This window comes from Microcaecilia unicolor, chromosome 4, assembly GCF_901765095.1.
Source record: "Microcaecilia unicolor chromosome 4, aMicUni1.1, whole genome shotgun sequence".
Lineage (NCBI taxonomy): Eukaryota > Metazoa > Chordata > Amphibia > Gymnophiona > Siphonopidae > Microcaecilia > Microcaecilia unicolor.
The window spans coordinates 261672935-261700085 of record NC_044034.1 but is presented as its reverse complement, the minus strand read 5'-3'; the positions used below and the strand labels follow the sequence as shown (position 1 = coordinate 261700085).

Genomic DNA, 27151 nt, shown 5'->3' with positions numbered 1-27151 from the left:
TACAATAAAGTATATACTAGAGAAAACATGACAAGGAGGAGAGAAAAGACAGTTTAAATGCAAAAAGAGAAAAAAGTCCCAAATAAAATCCCAATAGAAACAAAATAATCTCATCTAATCAGATGTTTCTCATAAAATTTACAATAAGGATCTTCTTACATTAGCCTACATAAATTGGTTTAAATTGCTGCAATTAAAATCATGACTCCTTATCACCTACTATTTCCTAAGGGTGAATTTGTAACGTTATTTTCTAGGATTTACCAATACTCATGCATGTCTGTCTTACATCTAGGCTAGCACTGTTACTACTCTTGTGTTCTCAAACACATGAGAAATCAAATTTGCCAAGAATTGTCAGGCTGGCTTTGTGTATCCTCATGCTCCAGACAGTAAGAGGCTTCTGTAATAAGTTGCCCTATCCATTCGCACAGCAATTTACACTCAAGTTTCTGTGCTAATCTTACTCCCAATGTAGTAAGATTTTTTTTTTTTTTAGTGTAGAAAAATCAACAGTAAACCCACCATGCTAAAAGAGCTGAGTGGAGTACAGGCACCAATCTCTCGCCTGGCTACGCTGTGCTCGTAGTGGGTACCGGAGCAGAGCAAACATCTGACCAGACAATCCGGTGACCACTCCCATGAATCTTTAGTGCAGAGATGAACCCATTACTTCAAAGAGTAGTAAATAAATGGATTCAAGATATTGGAGATTAACATTGAAACTGAATAAAGGCCCGCTTCTGGCAGAATGTGTGCATCTTCAGGAACTTCATTACAGTTTTTTTCTGTGTACATATAATCATCCTGCCTGTGCACAGAAAACGGGCTTTTCCCACATATGGAAATGTTTTAAGTGTGGCATGGCTGATGTATAGGGGAAAAAAACAACAGTGAAGGCAACAAAAGTGGCTAGAGATCTTTAACAATTAATCAATCCGACTTGACCTGGCCGTGTTTCAGTGTCAGGAGTCTGCTACTCTCAGAAGGAGATTAGGTACAAAACAAAGTCGTCCCTTGACATTAGTGTTGAGAGACAGATTAACAACTCGATTGACAAGGGACTTTTTTGTTTCATACCTAATCTTCTTCTGAGAGTAGCAGACTCCTGATGCAGGCCCTGTCAGTGAAACACAGCCAGGTCAAATCGGATTGATGAATTGCTATTAAAGATCTCCAGCTACTTTTGTCACCTTCACTGTAGTTTTTTTTTGCCTGTACATAGCATCAGCCATGCCACATTTAAGACATTTCTGTATGAGGGAAAGCCCATTTTCCGCACATGGGCAGGATGAACATACGTACACAGAAAAAATTTGTAATGAAGTTCTTGAAGACACGCAAAGGAAGGAATCTGATCATCTTTTATATAGGGGGGAAGGGAAGAAAACTGAAAAGTTTTCATTCACTATTTTCTTGTATTTGTATACAGTTTTGTATTCCTTAGCATAATTGTTATCTTTCAGTGTTTGTGAAAAAGAGATTTACACATAAAACTTGGCAAACATTTGCTTTCCATCTGCTCATTGATGGGGTGGCTGCCTGTCTCTAAGCTGCCACAAACACCATCTTGGCAGCCAGGAGGAAAAAATTAAATTAAATCTTTACAGTTTGAGTATTTCCTCTAGCTCTGAAGCAAAGTCCAATAACATCAAAGTATAATCTATCAGGATGGATCTCTTCGTGACTGCAAGAATCTTTTGGGGCATTCTCCCAGAAGCTATGAAAATACACCTCTAATAGTAACATAGCAGATGACGGCAGAGAAAGACCTGTACCAGAATCAAGAGAGTGTCTGACATATCTTATGTCCGCACATTTTTCTGGTTTATTTGGTTGTGCTGTTTTTTTTCAACATATATACTAGAAGATTCACAACTGCGGTCTTCAGTACATTTGGTTTAATCAGATCTACCATATTTTGACAGTAGAGGATCATTGTGTAGCCCCTGAAGCAGCCCTGCTGGGCGAAACACGGCCTGTGTCGGGCTGTACTGTATATAATTTTTAATATATCTATTAATAAATTACATTTTTTCATCATGACTTGATTGGCATCTGCCATTTTCAGGGCACAGACTGTAGAAGTCTGCCCAACACTAGCCCCGCCTACCACCACCGATTCTGCCACCCAATCTCCACTAAGCTTCTGAGGATCCATTCCTTCTGAACAGGATTCCTTTATGTTTATCCCACACATTTTTAACTCCGTTACCTTTTTCATCTCCACCACCTCACCCGGGAGGGCAATCCAAGTATCCACCACTCTCTCCGTGAAAAAATACTTCTTGACATTTTTTTTTGAGTCTGCCCCCCTTCAATCTCATTTCATGTCCTCTAGTTCTACCGCCTTCCCATCTATGGAAAAGGTTCTGTTTTGTACTCTCTCTAAATGGGCAGTGCACATATAAATTTTATGAGTATTTAACCATATCTCCTCCTGTTGTTCTTTAGTGCAGCCGTCTCCACTATCCTTCTCCCACTTTTGTTGATGCAAATGAGGTAAATGTGTTCCATTTTTATTAAACACTTTATATATTTTAGCTATCAAGCCTATGCCCTCTTGCAGATTCCTGAATAGCTCTTCAACTGGTTTAATTTCCTTAATTAACAATGTTGCTGTGAGTGCAGAAAATGCTGTACCTGCAACAGCAAGAATATTCGGGGATTTGACATGCAGTTTACCTCAGACTCCCGCTTAGTAAGAATAGCTTGCTGTCCCACATGCAGATAGAGCCATCTTCTTTAATTGATTTAAATCCCCCTGGCGCATCTTCACCTGGTTTAAATTCTTTCTCTAACAGGATGGGTTTGACTGGGGACAAGATTGGATTGAACTTGAGCCAAGCAGCCACTATATGCCACATCCCAGATACTAGCCCAATGATGGGCTGTTTAAACAAGTTCTAAACTATCCTCTCTTCTTATACAGCAGGGCCTCCAAAGGGACTCTTTCCAAACCTACAGCCTCTATTGCCTGCCAGCGCTGATCCTCTTGATCTGCTGCCCAATACAGTGCTGTTCCGAGTTTAAAATTGTGAAGTGATAAACCTCCTCTTCTATCATGTTTGAATAAGTTTAAGAGCAGTCTGGATCTTATCATTCCATATAAATGTAGTCACCAATTTATCAAGTAAAAAAAAAAAAAATCTCCCTGGGAAAAAAACAAGGAAACAATGAGAATAGAACTAATTATCTGTGGCAAAATATTCACCTTACATTAATTCTATACAGAAGTGAAGGGGCAGGAAAAATCCAGTGAGCCATATCCTGTTATATGGATTCTAGCATTGGTGGATAATGCGAATTATAAAGGTCACCTAAGTTTGCTGAAAATATAGATCCCCATGTATTTAAATTTTTTTCTACCACTGAAATGGATGCTTTGGTTTTATTTGATTACCACCTCCTTTAGAAGGTTAACTTAAGTTTATACCCCGAGACCCTGCTGTGCTCCTCACATAAATACAAGAAGTCAGGGATCAATTTTCTTGGATTAAAAAAAAAAAAAAGCATCATTGATAAAGCCAATCTGTGAGGAATCCCTCCTATTACTACTCCCTGGACATCAGGTGAATCTATTTGTGCAAAGGGTTCCAGGGATATTCCAATAAGAAGGAATAAAGGGCATCCCTGCCAGATTTCTTTTCCTCACTGAAAAATTGGTGTGGGCTCCTCATTTATCCAAATTTTTGCTGTAGGCAAGTGAAAAATCGCTTTTCTCATTGACAAAGAAGGGGCCAAAGCTCAAAGTTTCCAAGAGGCAAAAAGAAAACTCCATTCCACTCACATCTAAAAGATACAAACACACACACACAAATCTCTGTAAACCTGGAAGACGTAATGGAAAATTGAAGAGCAGCAAATCACCAGGACCGGATGGTATACATCCCAGAGTATTGATAGAATTGAAAAATGAACTTGCAGAAATCAAGCATGGTACTGGAAGATTGGAGAGTGGCCAATGTAACCCCGATTTTTAAAAAGGGTTCCAGAGATGATCCGAGAAATTACAGACCAGTGAGCCTGATGTCTGTGCTGGGCAAGATGGTAGAGACTTTTATAAAGAACAAAATTACAGAGCATATTCAAAAGCATGGATTAATGAGACAAAGCCTAAATGGATTTAATGAAGGGAAATCTTGCCTCACCAATCTACTACATTTCTTTCAAGGGGTGAATGTGGATAAAGGTGAGTCGGTCGATATTGTGTATCTGGATTTTCAAAAGGCATTTGACATAGTACCTCATGAAAGACTCCAGAGGAAATTGGAAAGTCACTGGATATGAGGTAGTGTGGTTAAAGGATAGAAAACTGACAGTAGGGTTAAATAGTCAGTATTCTTGATGGAGAAGGGTAGATAGTGGGGCTTCACAGGGGTCTGTGTTGGGACCGCTGCTTTTTAACATATTTATAAATGATCTAGCTATGGGAATGACTAGTGAGGTAATTAAATTTGCTGACGATGAAGTTATTAAATTGCAAAAGGATTGTGAAAAATTGAAAGATAACCTTACGAGACTGGGAGCCTGGCATCCAAATAGCAGATGTTTAATGTGAGCAAGTGCAAAATAAAAATGAGGATATTATAATGCCTTTGTATTGCTCCATGGTGCGACCGCACCTTGAATTCTGCGTGCAATTCTAGTCACCACATCTCAAAAAAGATATAGTGGAATTAGAAAAGGTACAGAGAAGGGCGATGAAAATGATAAAGGGGATGGGACGACTTCCCTATGAGAAAAGGCTGAAGCGTCTAGGGCTCTTCAGCTTGGAGAAAAGACGGCTGACGGGAGATATGATAGAGGTCTATAAAATACTGAGTTGAATGGAACAGGTAGACGTGAATCACTTGTTTACTTTTTCCAAAAATACTAGGACTAGGGGGCACGCAATGAAGCTACAAAATAGTACATTTAAAATAAATCAGAGAAAATATTTCTTCACTCAACATGTAATTAAACTCTGGAATTTGTTACCAGAGAATGTGGTAAAAGCAGTTAGCTTAGCGGGCTTTAAAAAAAAAAAAAGGGTTGGATAGCTTCCTAAAAGAAAAGTCCATAAGCCATTATTAAAGTGGACTTGGGAAAATCCCCTGCTTATTTCTGGGATAAGCAGCATAAAATGTATTGTACTGTTTTGGGATCTTAACAGGTACTTGTGACCTGGAGTGCCCACAGTTGGAAACAGGATACTGGGCTTGATGGACCTTTGGTCTGTCCCAGTATGGCAACACTTACATACTTATATATATATATCATTTTTTTTCTTTTTTTGGATGGGGCCCCCATGCACTGAACAGTTTACCACCTCCTTTGCCGTCAGAGCAGAGATTTCATATATGTAAAGGGCTGTTAAAGACCCTCTTTTCAATAAGCCCTTGGTTTGCAGACATCGGTGTGAGCGATTAACCTCCAAATTGTATTCTATTTATTAATTGGATTGTATGGCTCTAGTGTATGTATGTAACCTTTCCTTTTTGAATTAATTTTCTTTTGTTTTTTTATTTCTTGGTTAAATTTATATAGTGTACACCACTCAGACCTGCTGGCCAGAATGAGCCGTATATTGAGTTCAATAAACAAACATAGTAACATAGTGACAGCAGATAAAGACCTGAATAGTCCATCCAGTCTATTCAACAGTAACATTCATTATCAATTCAAGATTTAAATCAACAATGAACGTGATATTATTTACTTGATCATGGTCTTTCTTTGGTGTTTCTGGGATATAGACCATAGAAGTCCACCCAGCTCTGTCCTGGCAGGTTACACTAGTATTCTATAAAGGAGACGCCTGCTTCCCTTTACAGAATAGACTCTTTTTTTTTTTTTTTTTTTTTTAACATTTTTTATTGATGCTGCAACACAATGAACGTTTTCATACAAACTCTGCACAGATCAAACATCAGATCCCAATGTGATTGTGCAATAATTGCTAAATAACAGGCATCAATTTTTATAACTTTTAATATTACTGTCTACCCCTCCCACTTCCTCCCTTCCCCCCTCTCCCATTCTCCTCTGGTAGCCAATTGCTTATTCTGTCAATGTTGTACCCTGATATTACAACTTCACTAAAGTGTACCTTTAACTTCAACAATGCTTATCAATTAAAAGCTCCACCATTACTGCATGCCTTGTTATAGAATTGCTTCCAGAGTAGGTAAATATTTTAAATAAATCACTGAATATGGAAACTGTACTTTTGGGGGAATTCTGCACAATTGTGCACTACAGATTTTGCACAGAATTTCTTACCTGTGTTGCATTCTACACTTGTCAGTCAGAATGCAGCAAGGACATAGCCAGACTTTGGCGAGAGGGGGGTCCAGAGCCCGAGGTGAGGGGGCACATTTTAGCCCCCCCCCCCGCCACCCCTCCCCTTTCGATCCCCCCTTCCCGCCGCCGTCAGGTACCTGTGCTGGCGGAGGTCCCCAACCCCCACCAGCTGAAGTCAGGACGACTCACACAGAAACAGAATCCTTCCATCCAGATCAGCTGCAGCAACGCGCTGGCCCGGAGACCGGCGCTTTAAAGGACTTCAGCTGGCGGGGGGTTGGGGACCCACACCAGCACAGGTACCTGACGGCAGCGGCGGGGAAGGGTTGGCGGCGGGGGGGGGGGGGGGGGGTCGAAAGGGTCTGTGGTGGGGGGGCAGGGCTAAATCTGGGGGGCCCATGCCCCCGTGCCCCACGTAGCTACGCCCCTGGAATGCAGCACAGGGACTAGGAGGCAACATCCCCAGCTCATGCAGCCAGGAGGAAGTTGTAGCATGGCTGAGTTGTTTGGATGAGTAGTAGAGTAGCTTCATGTCAGGCTGAGTTGTCATCTTCTGCCCCCACCCCGAATTTAACTGCCAATTCAAACTCCTGCTTCCACTTTGACTACATCCTGTTGTGATTAGCATTGGGGGTACAGGGGAGAGAACAGAACAAGTTAAGGGTGTGTGTGCTTGCTAAAGGGGAGCAGAGGGAGTTAGAGTTAATAAAGAGCTAGTGGAGGAGAGAGAAAAAAGGTTGGGGTGTCTACCCTGGTGAAGGCCAGAAAAGGCTGGGATTGGAACCTTGGATTGGGGGAAGGGGGAGTTAATGAGGGAGATCAGACCTAAGGAGTGCTTAATGCTAAATTGGAGAGAAAGTTGTGGAGGGTGTGCAGAGCCTGGGGAGAATGAAAGCTGAGAGGGTATCAGATTTCATGCAAGAAGGAGCCAGGCCTTATGAGGAAGGAACTCTGCATCAAAAACTTTAGAAATAAAGTCCCGCATAAGTTGAGAAATTTTGAGTAACTCCCCCCCCCCCCCCAATAAATGGTTGTCTTATCTATGAGGCTGACAAAATTTACCCCCCCCCCCCCCCATCCCATTGGCAGCACGATCCTGGGCCAGCACCTCACTCCCCCTACCTTCCACCTCTGGGGTCCAAAATTGCTCCCTCCTCCCTTCACCAGCCCGCGGGTTCAGTGTGTCAATCCCCAGTGCTCTTGCTGTGTACCTTCATAAGTAGCTTCTATAGAGATACGGCAGTGCAGCGATCCACCTATGCTGCTTTTGGCCTGCCCTGGAGCAAACTCTCTGATCCATCTCAACCCCTCTGACTCCACTTCCTGTTTGGCAGGACAAATTGGAGTGATTCAGAGCAGGCCACCAGCAGCCTAGGTCAGAGGATCACGCAGCTCTATAAAAGCTACTTTTGAAGGTACTCAGTGAGGGCAGTGGGGACTGACATGCTGAACCTGCAGGCTGGTGGAAGGAGGGGAGGGAAGGGGAGAGGGGGCGAGAGGTACAGGCCCAGGAGGAGGGAAACCTCAACTTATGCACAAGTGACAGGACTTTTGACCATTTTTAGTTGTAAAACTTCCCTCGACTTATGCATGGGATCAACTTGTAGTCAAGTATATATGGGTATGTAGAATTGTAAAATATTGTGCACAGGAGTTCAAAATGTTTACACATACCTTTTCAACACTTTTTTTAAACACACAGAATTCCTTTCTGAGTAAAGCTGGAGGAACAAGAAGTCAGGAAGGTGAGAAGTTTGAAACAAGAAGGAATGAGGAGAGAGTACAGTGCTGTAGAAGATCAAGAAAAACATTTAACGAGAGACAAAGTTTGGAAAGCAGTTTATTCAAATTTTGGCTCTTACAACAAAACCATATTCCATGATTCAACTCTTGCTTAGTTCATCTATCAAGTTTTCTGACAAGCCCAACTTTCCAAGCATGCACTTTAACAAAGTTCACTCTCAGTTGGGATGGGGGGAGGGAGTTAGGGAGGATCATTAATACTGATTATGCAGGTGTGGGGTCCTAAGAATCAAAGGCCCTGGACCAATGTTTTGATGTTGTATTTGTTAGTATCATCTTCTGAGGCATTTTTTTTTAACAGGAGGATAGAGGTGGGGGTTTACCTTTTCTTAGTACTGTATATTTCTGATGTCAAATGGTTCGATAATTCAATAAAAAGATTTTAAAATAATAACGTTTAAATAACAATGAATTATTATTGATGTTTCAGCAAACAAATTGTTAGTACTTACCACACTGATGGCAACATGGAGCAAAAAGCATTTGGAAATCATGTTCACAGTATTTTCTTCCCTCAAACTATAGGAATAAAAGCACAAAATTAGAAAATGTTATGTTGCATACATTATATCAGTATAAAAGTTCATACTTTATAGACACTACTATTGTCTTAAAAACCTGCTTAGAATGTTTATTGTTAATGTCATAGAACAATATATTGTCTTGACATCTTTGAATAAGGTTTATTTAAAAAACAAAAAAAAAGCAAAGTTGCTTACTTTTAATATGTTTTCTGGAGGCAGCAGAGCACCACTCATACATTGATGACTTTCTTAGAATCTTTAGGTGTTCTGTTTCTCACTATACCCAAAATGTGTATAAAACTTACTGAAAACCAGACTTATTGGGGATTCTTGAGGGATGGATTTTTGTAACCACTAATTCAGACCATACACAGCTAATTAGAAAGACAGTTTTTAATTGTTCAATATCAACTTGAGATGACGCAGCAAGCAAAGTGACATGGGGTTAACCTCAGGATAACAATCTTTTCAAATCGTAAATGATTTTTCTAAGCATGATAAATCAGAGGTATTTTCATTTTCCATATTCACACTATTACAAAAGAATATTGCTTCACAAGTGGATGATGTCAGCCAATCATTCAATGGAGCTGAAAGAGAACTACTTTCCCATAGCTCACTAACCCATTTAGAGAGATTGCTGCCCCTTCCCCCACCCCAAGGCAACTCAGAACGTAGTAGAAAAGTTTGAACATGCACAGCTCTTCCCACATGCAATGGTCTTGTCAGCTGCTCAGTTAGTTCTAAAGCTGTAGAAGGAAAAACTCCTTTTTGGAGGTCAGTGATTATCAATCTTGCTGCCTATGGAAAACATCTGTTAAATTTACAGGTAAGAAACATTGTTTTTTTCCATAGACAATCAGGATACAATGGATGACTCCTAAGCTTAGGGCTGCTAAATTGGTACTGAGTTCAGATCAGCCCACAGTGTCTGAGTGCGAGTTATTTGTTAACAAGGACATATTGGCCTTCATAGCTGGATTGAAGGCAGTGCAGTGTTGAGACATGTTCCCAAAGAGAAATGAGTCACCTTGTATCTTGACCACATGCTCTCTGAATGAGGATTATTGTGATGAGTTCCCTACAGAGCTCAAGATATCTGTAATCAAGACTGTTGCCACCACTGTGCAAAGAGTATGTCAACTGCTAGGCTGAATTTGTGAAACCACCACCGATATAAATGCAGTTAAGGTGGGGGGGGGGGGGAGGGAATGTTGATTTCATTTGGAATTTGAGACAACCTTTCAAGGAGTAGTAGTTAGAGAACATGAACAGCCACAGCTTGTACTCCAATTTTTGTAAGTATGCTCTGGGCTTTGACTGAATGACAGAAACCTGTGTCAGCGTAAGGCTGTGTTCTGCCTTCCTTAAGAAAGGCTTTTGATTTTTTAAAAGTGTCAGACTTGTCCTATAAATGAAATGTGATTGTTTGAATGTGTGGTGGAGTTTCAAAGTTGAAATCACCACCAGGTAACCTCCAAATCTATCAAAATCAGCTTTTCACCCACTAACCAGTATTTCATGAAAATACTTCTTGAATATAGGAATTCTCTTTCCAGACTTTGCTCAGAAAAGAGTTTAACATTTATAAAAATCCAATAATTCTACTTTTTCATGTTAAAAATCTCTGGATTCTTCTGACTATAGTTTCAATTGCAGTATATGGAAATTACACCTCTCTCTCAATCTATTTCTCTATCGAGTTAACATTGTAAACCATTGTAAAATATTATTGTGCATCTATAGCGGTACGACTGAAGTCTATAGAACGGGTAACAGTGAATCAATATTTCCTTCTTTCAAAAAGTACAAAGACCAGGGGGCACTCAATGAAATTACATGGAAATACTTTTAAAACAAATAAGAGGAAATATTTTTTCACTCAAAGAATAGTTAAGCTCTGGAACTTGCTGCCGGAGGATGTGGTAACAGAGGTCAGCGTATCTAGGTTTAAAAAAAGATTTGGCCAAGTTCCTGGAGGAAAAGTTCATAGTCTGCTGTTGAGATAGACATGGAGAAGCCACTGCTTGCCCCGGATTGGTAGCATGGAATTTTGCTACTAATTGGGTTTCTGCCAGGTACTTGTGACCTGGATTGGCCATTGTTGGAAGCAGGATACTGGACTAGATGGACCATTGGTCTCACCCAGTATGGCTATTCTTATCAAGCAATTGCAATAAATAATGACGTTTCTTTGATGTCCAACTAACTTTCTGCCATCTATCCATGAGCACAAGACACACAAAAAACTATTCAACATGGCATGGGTGACTATACTACTTTCATGTTTCTTCTTTATCATTTTACCAATGATCTTTCTGTAACACTAAATGTCTATTTTCTAATGTCATTCCACTATTCATGATGTATTGTAAGCCACACTGAGCATGCAAAGAGGTGGGAAAACGTGGGATACAAATGCAATAAATAAATAAATAAATAAAATATACATTAGGAAGTATTAGAAGTTAATTCTGACCCACTCACCTCATAGAAGAGTCCTTCTGGGAACTGCTGGAAGCACTGGGCACACACAAAGCACTGTTCATGATATAGCTCACCATTACTGTTAACAATCTTCTCAGCAGGTGCAAAGCCTGCCCGGCAGCGCTCACACATGGCATTAGCAAGAGCATTTGCCATGTTGCTGTAATGAAAGGAAATAAAAGCTTAGGTGCATCTGTCTACAACGAAGGGATAATTAGTAACATTACAAATTAAATTATATAAAAACTATATAAATGTCTGGAAAATAATGACCAGTACAACAATAAGCATTACTTCGCCATGAGATAAACAGATACTTCCAAAGATTTATGTACTCAGATCTGATTAACCCTGATTCTATAAAACACTCAGTGTGAATCTGAACTAAATGAAGCAAACATCATAAAGAATACAAAGAAAGTTACATAGCAATATAAAATATAAAAACAAAACCAAGAAATATAAAAGTTAAGAGAGAGAACTAATTTCCTAAAAATCACAAGAATACAAAAATCTTAAATTCTCAAATAAAAGCATAAAGCAATCAATCATGAAAATAATACATCTACAAATAAAATACTGATAGTGGATGAAATCACTGGGTTAGGTAGGATTAGTCCAGAAATACAATAAAAATTAGAAGATCAGGATTCTGCACAAAGTACTAAAATCAAGGGTGCTAATTAGCACAGATGGCAAAGGTTGAGTTTTACAGCTTCACCAGCTGTCCTCTCAGAAACCTGGAGATTTTAAGGCAATCCAATAAACAATTCACAACAAGGGGCATTTTCAATATGATATGCTAAAAACGTCCAAAATTCAAATGGGGAATATAGTCATTTTCAAAACAGAAAAATGTCTTCTTTTTTTTTTCAAAAACAGCTAAAGTCCAAGTGAAAAATGCACAAAGTCAAGCCATTGGGATGTAGGAGGAGCCAGCATTCTTAGTAGACTGGCCACACAGACATCCCAGGAGCACAGATGGTCAGTGGCTCAGCTGTTTGGGGAGGCTAAAGTAGGCAGAGCCAGGCCTGAGTCCTTAATTGCCTGAAAGCATATAGAAAGGACATCAAAATTGTGGCAGATAATACCTTTGGATCATTTAAAAAGTGTCAGTAGCCGAAACCTACTTCTCTGTAGGGGCCTGTAGTCCATCTGCCCCGTCCTTTTTCTCTCTCACATCCCACAGCCAGTCTGCCTCTCTCTCGAGCGCAGATATCTTCCCCTTCCACTCCCACCTTCAGAGAGCTTGTTGATTTTGCTGCCTCATGAGATTGGGAGCTGCAAGGTCAACAGGTTCTTCATGAACCTCAATTTGCTCAAATATGTCTGAGAACTCCATGGCTGCACAGTGCAGTTGGAAGGCACTGGGGAGGAAACTGCTGGACATGGGGTAGTGGAGGGAAGGAATACACTGGACCAGAGTGTAGAGATGCCAACATTATGATGTTATGACAAACTAAAATTAACTTTTTCATGCCACCTCATTAAGGCTAACACAATTCCTTCACTGTAAAACACTATACACAAACTTATAGTACAATAAGGTACAGAATGTGTTTTCAAACAGCAGCACTAACTTCCAGGACTCAAAAAGCAACAACTTTAGGCATGACAAGGCAGCACTGTAAATATTACACCATGCCCTAAAACACAGATACACCATCTAGTGAAAAAAATTTAAACAAACAGGACTGCAACAAGATCTCTACACAGACTCTACATGCTAACAGAATGCCATACCTTGCTCACACACACAAAACACAGAGACCCTTAACAAATGTGAAACAAGGGACCATCAGTAATAGAGATACGACGACAAAAAACTGAACTGGAAACCTCAGGAAGTCAAACTCTGCACACATCACTAAGAGAGAAAAAGAAACTCAAATGTAAAATACAAGATATGTATTTCTAAAAGCTGACATAGTCCAATTAATAAATTTAGAATAAAATACTTTTTTCTACCTTTGTTGTCTGAGTATTTTATTTTTCTATTCACTTTGGTTCCAATGTCTCTTTTCTGCTTTTGTGATTTTCTCCGTCTTTTCAGGGCTCCTGTGCATAAGATGTTTCTTCTCTCGCCATGTCCTCCCTCCATCTTTCCTCTGTGTACCTGTCCCTCCCCTCCATGTTCAACATCTGCCCTCTTAACATCCTTATCCTCCTCTATATTCATCATTTCTCCTCTGTGTCCCTAGGTTGACCTGTCCTGCATTTCCATCCTGTGTCTATATTCCTTTCCGTGATCAGCATTGCCCCTCTGTGTCCAACATTGCCCCTGTTTGTCTCTATTGCCTCTCTGTGTCCCTGTCCCTATGCTCCCTCCATGCCCAACATCTCTTCTGTCTTCCTGTCCCCTTCCTCCCACCCATGGGGCCAGTATCTCTCTTCCTTCCTGCTTCCCCAGTCCAGTGTCTTTCCCTCCTTCCTCATCTCAGTCTCTCTTCATCCCCTCCCTCTCCATTGTCTTTCCCCCTTTCTTCCTCTCCTCCACTCACTCAGACTGAGTCTTTCTCCCCCACCTCCCACTCTTTTCCTTTCCTCCAGTCCAGTCACTCTCGGTCTCTCTCTCACTTCCCTTTCTCTCCATCTCTCCTCCAGTCTAGCCAGTCTCAGTCTCTCTCTCCCGCTGATCCAGCGTCTCTCTTCTTTCCTTGCCCCCTCCCCATTCCAGTGTCTTCCCCTCTTCCAATCCAGCAGTCTCCCCTTGCCTCTTCCTGGCCCTCCTGTATCCAGCACCTTTTCCTGCCTGCCCCCCCCCCCAGGTCCAGTGGAGCAGTACCTACTACATCTCACTCTCCCTGGGTCCAGCACCTCCTTCCTCCTCCATTACTTCTAGTCCAGTGTCTCTTTCATCCCCCCCCCCCCGCCATTGCAGCATCTATCCCTCTCCCTCTTTTCAACCCCCCCATGCAGCATCTATCCCTCTCCCTCATTTTTCCCCCCATGCAGTATCCCCCGCCCTCATTTCTTCCCCCCCCCCCCCATTGCAACATCTATCCCTCGCAATCCCTCCCTGCAGTCCCTCTAATTTGATTAGATCGCCATCGGTAGCGCAGCAGCGGCAGTGTACTAACTAAAAAGCTTGCTTCAGGGCTTTGACTCGGCAGCCTTCCTTATGATGCATCCCACCCTCGCAGAAGCAGAAAGTTGTGTCAGAGGTGGCAGGACATGTCACAAGGAACGCCGTCAGGCCAAAGCCCTGAAGCAAGACGTTTTAATTAGCAAAGTGCTGGTGTGTCACTACCAGTGACAATCTAATCAATACCGGGTACCTATATCCAGAACAATGGGGCACCCTAGGAGGCACTGCAGTGGACTTCAAATAAATGCTACCAGGTACACATCTTACTGCTGCTTCCTTATCTTGTCTGCTGAGCCCCCAAAAACCCACTACTCCCAACTGTACACCACTACATTAGCCCTTATGGGTGAAGGAGGCACCTACATGTGGGTACAGTGGGGTTCTGGTGAGTTTTGGAGGGCTCACAGTTTCCACCACAAGTGTAACAGGTATGGGCCTAGGCCTACCTGACTGCAGTGCACTGCACCCACCACTAGACTACTCCAGAGACCTGCATACTGCTCTAATGGACCTGAGTATAACATCTGAGGCTGGCTGGAGGCTGGTAATGTTTTTAATCATATTTCTTTTGAGGGGGGAGGGGAGAGGTGGTTAGTGGCCACTGGGGGAGTAAGGGGAGGTCATCTGGTAATTTAGGGCATGTTTTGTGGCATATCTCTATATATAAAAGGCAACACCAACGTTCTGAAGCCTCCAGCCGGAAGTGTGAAGCGCCAGAGATATCCGGTTTCCCCATGAGTGAAGGAAAACAGCACAGCACGAAATCCCTGTCTGTAACAGTGAAGGACTTAGAGGGGGGAGGGGACAGAGACGCCCTCACTCTCTCTGTAACACAAACACAGTACAGCAGGAAACTTAACACTGAAGGACTGGACTCGGAGGGGGGAGGGAGAGAGAGAGAGAGGGCAGAGGGCAGGGACACACACACTCCCACATGCACACTCTGAAGAAAACCTTGCTAGCCCCCCCGTTTCATTTGCATCAGAAACGGGGCTTTTTTTTACTAGTTAGTTAATAAAACAGGTCTAGACCAAAACATACAACTTATAGCCCTGGATGTTTTTGGTTTGTTCCATTATCGCAGAAAAATGTCGTGTTAGGAACGGCCAGAGCCTGCCCTTAGCACACCCCTCACATGTCTCCTTGTGATTTGAACGTACTTCTGACAGACTTCATAGAAAAACGCCTAAAAACAGGTTTTGAAAATACCAATTTGGACGTTTTTGTGAGAAAAACATCCAAATGAAGATTTATGCCACTTTTTGGACATTTTTCTCTTTTGAAAATGAGCCCCATAGCCAACCAAGAAAGTGTAAGTGGGAGTGGAGATATTAGTAGGAAATCAGTGGGCTCAGAGCACTGTGGCTCATGCAGCAAGAGGCCTGCAGAGCAGGAACAGGAATGTACACAGAGCAGGCCATGTGATGACAGAGCACCAGGTGCAAATGCTGGCTGAATTCAGAGGCTTTCAGGTAGATTTTCTCACCAAGCTGCAGGAGGTAAAGGCTGGCATAAAATGGCTTAGAAGAAAAATTGTATGGCCTCACCTCTACAGTACAGACGTTAGAGAGAAGGATCTCAGACTTGGACTGAGGAGCCAGGAACAGAAGAGATGTTCACACGGATGCAGCAGCAGCAGATTGGGATGCTATAGAATAAAGTGATTGATCCACTCAAGCGTTAGGATAATTGGAGGCATATTTTCAAAGCAGTTTGGGAGGCTAAGTTCCATAGGTTTCTATGGAACTTTGGGAGGCTAAGTGCTTTGAAAATGAGCCTCTTGGGATCCCAGAGCGGCATGAGGGGAATAATGCCTTGAATTTTGTAAGAAAAATGCTAACAGAACTATTGAATCCAGGGGAGAAGGACCAAAGATTGAACCAGATTGGGTCCTAGCATTCTGGGCTGGAAGAGGGAATGGCAAAATATTTCTCTACCCTTTCTGGTTAAAGTGCATACATTTACTATTAAAGAATGGATTCTGTGAAGGGCCAGAAATATGAGGCACTTGATATTTGAGGAGCAACATGTGACCTTTTTTCCCAGATTACGATGCTGAAGAGAGACATGCTGCTTATTTTGATGTAAAGAAAGTGGAAGGACTTTACTACATCAGAGTGCATTGGCATTCTTTATATCCACAAACAAGACCTGGAGTAATACCACCAATGGACATACACGTGGAGTAGATGTAGTAGTTTTGCATGGATGAGAGTGGAGTTGGGAAATGGCAGCGTGTAGTGATCAGATGTGGCAGGGACTAGCCTATACTTCTGAAATACACTGATAAAAGATCAATCCAATCCTCATATGAAACTGTTCTGAGAGACTAGAATGATATGAGCGGGGGGAGTCAGCTGGATTTCGTGAAACAAAAATTGGAGGGAGGTGGTAGCAGCATTGCTAGTGGTATATCTAGAAAGATTTGAGACATGGGGCTTGCCAGTGGCATACATGTTTCCAGGATCACTGTGTGTGTGAGTGGGTAAGATGAGGGGGGAATTGCTCATGGGCAAAGGCTTGCCACCTGTTCTGTTGGGAGTAAGGGCTTGGCAAAAGAAAATGGGAAACGGGGGCATGACTGACTTGGGTACTTGGTACGATATGTGTGTGTATGAGGGATGTAAATGGTGCCAGATGATTGCAGTTATGAATAGGTGCGTATGGAAAGGTTATAAAATGTGAAGGGGGTGAATAACCTCATCATGCTAAAAAAGATACTCCATGTTACAAAAAAGAAAAAACCCACAGAAAATAAATGGTCTAAGAATATATTTTTGACTAGTTTTCAGAGGACAAAATCTCCTTCAAATCAGGATCTGTACTTGGACCCCTTCTTTTTTCAATCTACACCTCTTCCCTGGGCTCACTGATCTCATCTCATGGTTTCGAGTACCATCTTTATGCTGATGACACCCAGCTTTACCTCTCCACACCTGACATTACTGCGGAAACCCAGGCCAAAGTATCGGCCTGCTTGTCCGACATTGCTGCCTGGATGTCCAACCGCCACCTGAAGCTGAACATGGCCAAGACCGAGCTTATTGTCTTCCCACCCAAACCCTCTTCTCCTCTCCCTCCACTCTCTATCTCAGTTGACAACACCCTCATTATCCCCGTCTCATCTGCCCGCAACCTTGGAGTCATCTTCGACTCCTCCCTCTCCTTCTCTGCGCATATCCAGCAGATAGCCAAGACCTGTCGCTTCTTCCTTTACAACATTAGCAAAATTCGCCCTTTCCTCTCTGAGCACACCACCCGAACTCTCATTCACTCTCTCATCACCTCTCGCCTCGACTACTGCAACCTACTCCTCACTGGCCTCCCACTTTGCCACCTATCCCCCCTTCAGTCCGTTCAGAACTCTGCTGCACGTCTTATCTTCCCGCCTGGACCGATATACTCACATCTCCCCCTCCTCAAATCACTTCACTGGCTTCCGATCAGGTACGGCATACAGTTCAAGCTTCTCCTCCTAACCTACAAAGCACTCAATCTGCAGCCCCTCCCTACCTCTCTACCCTCATCTCCCCTTACGTTCCTACCCGTAACCTCCGCTCTCAAGACAAATCCCTCCTTTCAGTACCCTTCTCCACCACTGCCAACTCCAGGCTCTGCCCTTTCTGCCTCGCCTCACCCCATGCGTGGAATAATCTCCCTGAGCCCATACGCCAGGCCCCTTCCCATCTTCAAATCCCTGCTAAAAGCCCATCTCTTCAATGTCGCATTTGGCACCTAACCACTACTCAAGAAATCTAGACTACCCCAACTTGTCATTTCGTCCTTTAGATTGTAAGCTCTTTTGAACAGGGACTGCCCCTTTTTTGTTAAATTGTACAGCGCTGCAGAAATGTCAAGTAGTAGTAGTAGGATAGTATAATATAAATAGCAGGAAGGAGATGTTGACCTCTGAAAACTACTCAAAAATATATTATGTTAGACTTCCTAAAAGGGTATCTTATTTTCCGTTTTTTTCTTAATTTTTTTTACCATAGTGATTGGAATGTCAGTTTTTGAAATTTACACCTTCTATCTTTAAATTTTGCAGAGTACCGGGGTCATGCTTCACTATTTCTCTTTCTCTGGTGTTGCACTTTATGCAGTGTTTGGTTTGTTGGTGTATTGATGTACTAGTGCCCACTACAGAGTTTAAGGTGCTGTCTTTCCTAGGTAGGCCCTTGTGTGACTCCTGGATGTTGGTGCTATTATGGTATGATATGGTAGAATTACTGTAAAGGTCCTGAGTTTTGTATTACTTCACAATGTGCCTGGTATGGGATTTCAAATATATCATTTCTTTTCAGTATTAGCTCAAGGCAAGTTACATTCAGGTACAGTAGGAATTTTTTTTTTGTTCTTGGAGGGCTTACAGTTTAAGTATGTACCTGAGGGTAAGGAGTTAAGTGACTTGCCCTGGATCTCAAGGACTGGCAGTGAGATTTTCACCCTGGCTTCCATGGTTCTCAGCCCACTGCTGTTAGGTAGTTAATACAGATAATGCATATTCCAAACACATTTGGTAATTAAACTAAAGGCCAGTATATCTGAAACCCACCTACCAAAAAGAAAAAGGGGGGGGGGGGGGGACAAATCACTTTATGCATTGCCAGTAACCACAGTATTTCTGTTAAGTGCTGCTTAACACCACTGTTCACATAGAAGCATATTTTCAAAGCACTTAGCCTTCCAAAGTTCCATAGAAACCTATGGAACTTTGGAAGGCTAAGTGCTTTGAAAATATGCCTCATAGTCAACAGAAAGATACTGGACAGGGAGAGCCAGGGCTAACATCTCACACTTGAAGATCAAGCGAAAAATACAGCAAAAAAATGTTCTACTCAATGTGAAAACTTAAAAGAATCAAACCTTTCTTCCCAAGGGAAGTATTTCGCAGCCTAGTACAATCAATGGTGCTAAGCCATCTAGACTACTACAATGCCATTTATGCTGGATGTAAAGAACAAATCATTAAGAAGCTTCAAACCGCTCAAAATACAGCAGCCAGACTCATATTCGGGAAAGCGAAATACGAAAGCGCCAAACCCCTAAGAGAGAAACTACACTGGCTCCCACTAAAAGAACGAATTGCGTTCAAAGTTTGCACCCTGGTCCACAAAATCGTTCACGGGGAAGCCCCGACCTACATGTCAGACCTTATAGACTTGCCTACCAGGAATGCAAAGAGATCAGCACACACATTCCTCAATCTCCATTATCCTAACTGCAAAGGACTAAAATATAAATCCACACACGCGACCAGTTTCTCATACATCTGCAGGCAGCTATGGAACGCACTACTGAAGGCCATAAAAATAACGCAAGACCTAACTATCTTCCGAAGGATACTGAAAACAAATCTGTTCAAGAAGGCATACCATAAACACCAATCTTAAACACCAAAAAATGAGACTTTACACGACATAGACATAATTGAAATCTTATCACTTGAGTGATCAACCTCCTTACCACTAATGAATAAGCATAACCACTTCAATCTCTATGTCGAATATGGTCTCTCCATAGTCGATGACCTAAAGAATGATACAACCCCCAATTTCGTACTCAGGAACGTTCATGTATTACTATAATTTATTCTTCCAATTTCTTACTCAGGAACTTTCATGTATTACCATAATTTATTCTTCCTTAACATATATATGCACATGATATATATCTATACCATGATCTGTTCACGTATGTTATGTTACATGTATGTTACCATGTATGTATTCAACTTAACACATTACCATTTGTAATTCTGTTACCCGGAAATGGCAACCACCATTACGGCAAATGTAAGCCACATTGAGCCTGCAAATTGTTGGGAAAATGTGGGATACAAATGCTACAAATAAAATAAACAAACATAGCTAAGTATTAAAGTACCTACATATATTTCCAGAATTACATTACACTCTATTTTTATATCCTGCTAATACCAATAAGTTCTAAGCCGGTTACATATAACAAGAGAGCTAGGACATTCTCCTAGGATATCAAATTAACAAGGGATAATAATTAAGAGGTGAATTTTCTAAACTAGATATTTTCTAAAGGAGAGATATGAGTGAGAAAAAGAAAGTTGCACTGCAATATCCTTCCATAAACATGCTGCGTGAACAGCAAACAATCTATCAAAATGGAAAATCTCTTTAGCCCTCCAGTTGATGGAAAAGTAGAAAAAAAAACCTATTAATATCACCTCTCCTGGCTCTTTGAAATGAGACAAAACAGAAATGAGTAAATAACCAGGAATTTGACAATGCAATATTCTATAAAGAAAACATGCAAATTTAAAGTTTACCTGAGACTCTATGGGCAACCATGTCTATTTAGAAAGGAGAAACACTGTCAAATCTAGAAAGGCCATATATCAGTCTAACTGCCATATTCTGCACCGTTTGAAGTCTTTTAAATGAATGTTTTAGTACAGCCGAAGTATACCACAGTATGATAATCAATGAACCAGCCACTCAAACTGAGCAAATTCAAAACATTTCCTTATAAAATGCAATTTTTTCATCATAAAAAAACATTTTTAATAGCCAAGTTTATGTGAAATTCTAATGAGATCGAACAATCCAAATAAACACCCAGAATTTTAATATTTGGGGAAAGCGTGAAATCTACATTGTTGATTTTAATCAGAGGATTTAAATCTGGATGAAAATGAAAACACAAAATTTCAGTTTTCTCCGAGTTTAATTTTAGCTTATGGTCCTGCATCCATCCTTCCACCAATTTCTTACATAAATGAATGTATTATCTAAATCAGTAATCGACTGTATAGGAATTAGTACTGGAATATCATCAGCATAAATATAATGAATGAGCCATGTTTCTCCAATAAAACGCTTAAAGATTGCATAAATATGTTGAATAATACTGGAGAAAGTGAAGAACCCTGCAGAACACCACAAGGATTACTCCAGCTAATGGACAATTCCTCATGTGATTTTACTCTATACAACCTCCTAGTCACAAAACCTCTGAGCCAATCCAACACCACTCCTCAGTCACCCCTTCAGAAAAGATAATGGAACACTCACGCGTTGAAAAAAAAAAAAACACTCTACAGATGAAAACTAAAGACTCAACATGGCACTGTGTTTTGGCCAAACAGGCCTGACTTAGGAATCCCTATGGGTAACAAATGAACAAGCAGTCATAATACAAATAAAATAAATGCAGAAATAACAAATAAAATGCTTAGAATAAATATATTGTGAATGTAAAAAACAACTGCAAAGTACAGTAAGGCAAATATAAAAAAAAAGTCCATGATAGGATTACAAGGAGGAATACTAACCTTGTGATAGGGTGATAATATTTCAAGTCAATACCATACCCGCATAGTTTCTTCTTTTCTTCCCCAGTCCATAAGCGCGCAACGTGCTGACTCTTTTTGACTTGCACATGGTTTTCTACTCGTGCACGTTTCTTATTCTGCTTCTGCATGTTTTGTGTTTCATATTTTGCCTCCTTAGACCAATACGTTACAGCCTTTTGGCTAACTGAACTATCAACTTGAAACATCATCATTATTACTAGGTTAGTATTCCTCCTTGTAATCCTACCATGGACTTTTTTTATATTGTTTGCCCTACTATACTTTTATTTGTAGAGTCTTTTTATTTGATGTAAATCCTGTTTATATTTCCTATCATCAAGTATTTTATGTATTGTTTTAGTTTTTGACAACTACATAAGTGTTTTGGACCAATAATTCTATACTTTTTATCTTAATAATTGTACTTTGTCTTTTACATTCCTTTACTATGTATAGTTTTAGTTCTTTTTATTATGTAACTCTTAGGATCCATGAACATATTTATTTGATGTTTGCAATTGTACATTTATTCACAATGTATCTATTATAAGCATTTTATTTGTTATATTTCTGGATTTATTTTATTTGTATTGTGACTGCTTCTTCATTTGTTACCCATAGACTCCTGAGGCAGGCCTGTCTGGCTGAAACACAGTGCCGTGTTGAGTCTTTAGTTTTTATCAATAGTGTTTTTTCAATGCTTGAATGTTCCATGGTCTGTTTCTCAAGAACTAAAATCCAATTCCCACTCCTGTTCCTCTCTATTTAACTTAACATCACAGAACTTTTGGCATTATCCCACAAATTGTGAGCCCTCTAGGGATAGAGGAAGTACATATAATACGTATAGTACTGTGTACAGCGCTGTGTACATCTAGTTGCACTACAGAAATGATTAGTAGTAGTAGTATATGTTCTAGTGCATCATGATAATTTGTTAATAAAAACAGCAAGAACTGTATTCATCTACAGCATTTCAAGAATTACTGGAGGAGCAGCCTAGTGGTTAGTGCAGTGGACTTTAATCCTGGGGAACTGGGTTCGATTCCCACTGCAGTTCCTTATGACTCTGGTCACTTAATCCACCACTGCCCCAGGTACAAATAAGTACCTGTATATACTATGTAAACCTCTTTGAACATAGTTGCAAAAAACACAGAAAGGTGGTATATCAAGTCCCATTCCCTTTCCCTACAAATGCTGGATACAGATACCATTATACATTTACTAAATTTAGGCCATGAACAGAGATTTGTATACCTCAGTTTTTAAGTACTGACATAATACAATTCTAAGAACAAATTGTCATAGAAATTATATAAGCCCAAACACCACAGTAATGCATTTTTGGAACCCCCAATCTCCAAAACTTGATTAACTTACAATCTTGCATAAAAATCACACAATTCTTTGTACATTTTCACGTCACTGCGTCTACGTTGCAAGTTTGATACTGGTTTCTCGCTCTCAGTATCATTTCTCTCATTATCATGGTCATGAGCAACCATAACATGTCGAATTTCTGAATGTTCAGGAATCATGTAAGGGTGCCCTCTGTTCTGGAATTCCATCCTTCCTAATACAATTCACAAATTCCACAAGATGTGGCGATTATCCCGGTCAGAAATACACAGAAGACGCGAGTGTCCCAGTGATTTACTTCCAGAGTTTCAAGTCAGTTGCCCAAGCTTTCTGACAGCACTGCAGCGTTTGCTTCCCATTAAGTTCATCTGCTGCATGCCTGAACTGCCAGACTTCAACCAACCAAAGTGCACTAGCAGGAGCTGAGCACATTCCACTCTACTGATGTTCCTGTGGACGCTGCAGTTTAAAATACTGATGTAAAGAATTCCAGGCAGGCACAGTGGAAATTTATTGCTTTACTTTATTTGGATTTGCTATACCGTTTTAACCAACAAAAGGAGCCAGTTTACAGGCTAAATTCAGAAAGCACAGAGAAAGGAAGTACAAATTTGTAATAGGACAGTAAACCAGAAAGGAACTGATAGAGACAGTAGGATAGACAGGGGTAATGAGGGGAAGGTCAAAAGTAGAGTCAAGAAAACTATCTTTAGCGATAGCCCGAGAAAGCCATTTTAAAAAGTCAGGTTTTACTGTAAGCTATGACACACTGGTTTAGGAGTTTGAGGTCCAAAAGACTTTTACAGCACCCTCTGTTACGTAACCTCTATATCAACATTTTCTCAACAAAATTTTATTCAGAAAACCAATTTTACTAAACATACATATTTGTTCTATCCAAACCAGAATTTGGGGGGGGGGGGGGGGGGGGCAAGGGTAAGGTGGCAGAGAGGGATAGTTATCAGGGCAATTACCCTAAGCCTGCCTGAAGCTCAATGAGAAATAGCCTGAAGATGGTATTTGGGATCCCCTCTCTAGTTTCTGCCCTGGGACCCTAGCATGGCTAACACTGACCCTGCATTCTATCAATCAAGTATGTATATGATCTTTGAAACAGAGGCTGTGCTACATCACTAGCTACAAGTGTAGCTTTTTATATTTTGTTCTAATATCAGACTTTTTATTCATCTGCACAAGTCAAAGATACATACACTTATTCTAGATCATACTTTCCAAACATTCAAAGGCGTTTCTTTTAGGTTTACACATGAATGATATGGGCTTTAAAGGAAGATTACCACCAATTACGCTCAAGCCAAAGAGCATCATCACAGATCCCCTCCCAATATGAACCAAGGTTATTATCAGGGATGTAGCTATCATTGAGCGAGCCCAGCAAAGCACACACACAGGTCCTGGCAGCTCATCTTCCACCACGGTCTTCAGAATGTGCGGCAGAGGCAGTGATGTAAACAGACTGCCTCCAGCCGACCCCACTATTACCTTTCCTTTGCTGCATCCTGCCTCTGATGTCTCTTCCGGTGCACAGGATCCAGCAGAGTTAAGGCATAGGGGTCACGGGGGAGCTGGAGGCAGTCTGTTTACACTGCTGCCTCTGCTGGCTATCTGCCACACACTCCGAAGACCATGAGGGGGAGGAGGATGAGACAGAGTCTACATTCACACTGGGGGAGGGGGGAGCAGAGGAAGGGGTGTCAAAAGTAGATGAGAGAGAGAGAGACCTGGGGAAGGAAAGATGCTGGACCCAAGGGGATGAGTGGAGGGCCCAGAGACAGATGCCAGACAAAGGGAGGGGGATGAGGAGAGATGCTGGAATCAGGAGTAAGTGGAAGGACTGGACCCTGAGGGGGAGAAATGCTGGATTATGGGAGGGAACAGAAGAGAAACTGGACAAGGGTGGGGGTGTGAAATAAGGGGAGGAGAGACAAGCTGGAAAAGTAGAGGGAATGTAGGGACACAGACAGAGGAATGATGCTAGAGACAGGGGAAGGAGGAGGGACACCAAGAGATCAGGAGCTGAACATGGGAGGAGGATAAGGTCACTGAGGAAAGATGGATGGTAAAGAGAGAAAAAATGTGAAAAGGACAGAAGACCCTGGGGATGAGAGTTAAAAAAAAAAAAAAAAAAAAAAAGAGCAGGAGAAAAGCAAAAAAAAAAAAAAAGACACTGGGACCTTACTGGTTGGGAGAGATGGTGTTATGGTGGCCCTTTTTTTTTTCTGCCCAGGCCCCATTCAATCCTAGCTACACACTGGTCATAACTGTTGGGCAGTTTTGAAAATATTCCTACAAATACAGCCTATAAAGCTTAGGACCTTCTAGAAGTTTCAATCATATGTATTACAGAGGTGTAAGGGTGAGTGCATCTGAAGGATCTGTGGGGAGGGAAGTGTATCACCTGGGATACTGGCATTTGACTTCTGGAGAAGGTACCTAGATCTGGACCAGATTTGTCCTGGCCTAGCTTCAGACCATCTGGGCGATATTCAGCCACAGTCAGCCATGGACTAATCAGACCTAGTTATTCAATGCTGGGCAACATCCAGGCATTGCACTGAATATCTGGGTCTTTGGTTGACCTGAACGTATTCAGGTGCCACCCCCACATACCTAACTGGGCAAAGATAGGACTGCTTTTTATGCAGTCCTGTCTTCTCAGTTAGTCAATGTTGGTGCCTGCATACCTATCATAGATGCCAATATATCTTCCAGTCCTGCCCCCAGACCACCCCCAGGAAGTAACCAGACAGTGCCATGGCAGTCACACCGGACTTTCAGCAGCAGAGTAATTTTAAATAGTCCACTGGAGGGTAGCTAGGGAACCTGATCCCAACAGAAACATGGTATGCGCTCCTCTGAGCAGAGACCATTTTGCTAGAAAACGTGTTTTTTTTCACCAAAACTTACCCATATTCCTTCTTGTCTATCAGGGGTGTCCACTTGGCATAGTTTAAGCAGGCAGGAGCTTCTGCTGCCTGCTTAGCCCACTTAAACCATGCTGTGTACAAAGACACCAAAAGGGTGTCCTATCCCAAAGAGTGAGATTCATCACTGTAATGGGTGAAAGTGAAGGCCAATGTGGGGTTTTCTAGCGGTGCACCTGTGGTATACATTTGGAAAGATCTTTAAATTGTTTTGCTTAATAGGTGCCGCCGAGGCTCTAGGGAGTGGTTCTCAATCTTTTTTTTCAGTTGGACCATCCCTGATGGATGATGCCTACATATATGACACTGCATGCATCACCCTTGAGGACCTTTGGTATGATTCAAAGTTCTTATGAGTTAAATATAAACAGTCTGCATCTGCAAAAATCCAGCCTCCCCCCAACAGGTACAGATCAGAACCAGAATATTTCTCCATGGAAGTCACAATGCTCAAAGATCTGGCAGAACCAAAAATATCCTACTACTTAGGGGATATAAATGGAATACCGGAGTAATCAAATAACTATACACACAATAAATCCAGTAACTGTTTTTGAAATACAAAACACCCGTTTATTATATCAACGTGCCTTCACACACGACACTACTATCAATTAAAACTACATTCATCAACCAATCACCCGTTTTAAACCCATGGTTTTTTACAGCAACCCACAGTAATAAAAATTACTTTATATCATTAACATAAATTACATTAAATATAACTACAGTACTTAATGTCCTCAAAAATTGCACTGAAGGAATGTCTCTTAGTGCACTGCTGAATGTGCTGAACAATGCTCACGTCAGTTGGTTCATAAATCACTTATCAATTGATGCCGCACTTATCTCACGCTCTTCAGATGATGAAGATATCGATGTACCCTCTATCATGTAAACGGTCATCAAAAATCAATCTTCCTCCAGTCAGCAATCCTGAACACACCTTGCCAAATGACACCCCTTATGTTCACTCATGGGCCAAGGATGAGAGGTTACTGCAACCACCTCTTAATCAAACATATAACGACTCTTCTGAGGCAACACAGTCTCACTTCTGCAGTGTTAGGGTAACCTAGTTACAGGATAGATGTGAGTAACGTGTCTAAAGTAGACAGGCTTCTCCAACTAGTTCAACCAGAGGAAGAGATGCACTTTAGCTTTACAGTTGCCCCTGGTTTGGGACTGCAAAGTTCTAGGTCCCATCAAGCAGAAAATAGGCTATGGCATTGCAAAGTACAGAGAACATAGAATCTACACAGTTTGTGTCTGACAAAAATACTTTGTATAAGATGCTAAACAAATCCAACAACAAATGTTTGATATT

At 41.3% G+C, this 27151-nt stretch overlaps 1 protein-coding gene across 7 annotated transcripts in view; it reads right to left on the bottom strand.

Annotated features, from left to right (window-relative positions):
- LIMS1 (LIM zinc finger domain containing 1) overlaps window positions 1-27151 on the bottom strand; it is a 209452-nt gene that overhangs the window by 36574 nt on the left and 145727 nt on the right. For 5 of the 7 annotated variants that reach the window (XM_030201468.1, XM_030201470.1, XM_030201469.1 and 2 more), the window contains 2 exons: window positions 11100-11259; window positions 8541-8607 (listed from right to left, as the gene is read on the bottom strand). In XM_030201468.1, the coding sequence (XP_030057328.1) occupies window positions 8541-8607; window positions 11100-11255 (223 nt within the window). In that variant the 5' untranslated portion in view covers window positions 11256-11259. Of the gene's footprint in view, window positions 1-8540; window positions 8608-11099; window positions 11260-22900; window positions 23215-27151 lie in introns of those variants that run through there. The other 2 variants (XM_030201463.1, XM_030201464.1) reach the window with 2 other exon arrangements.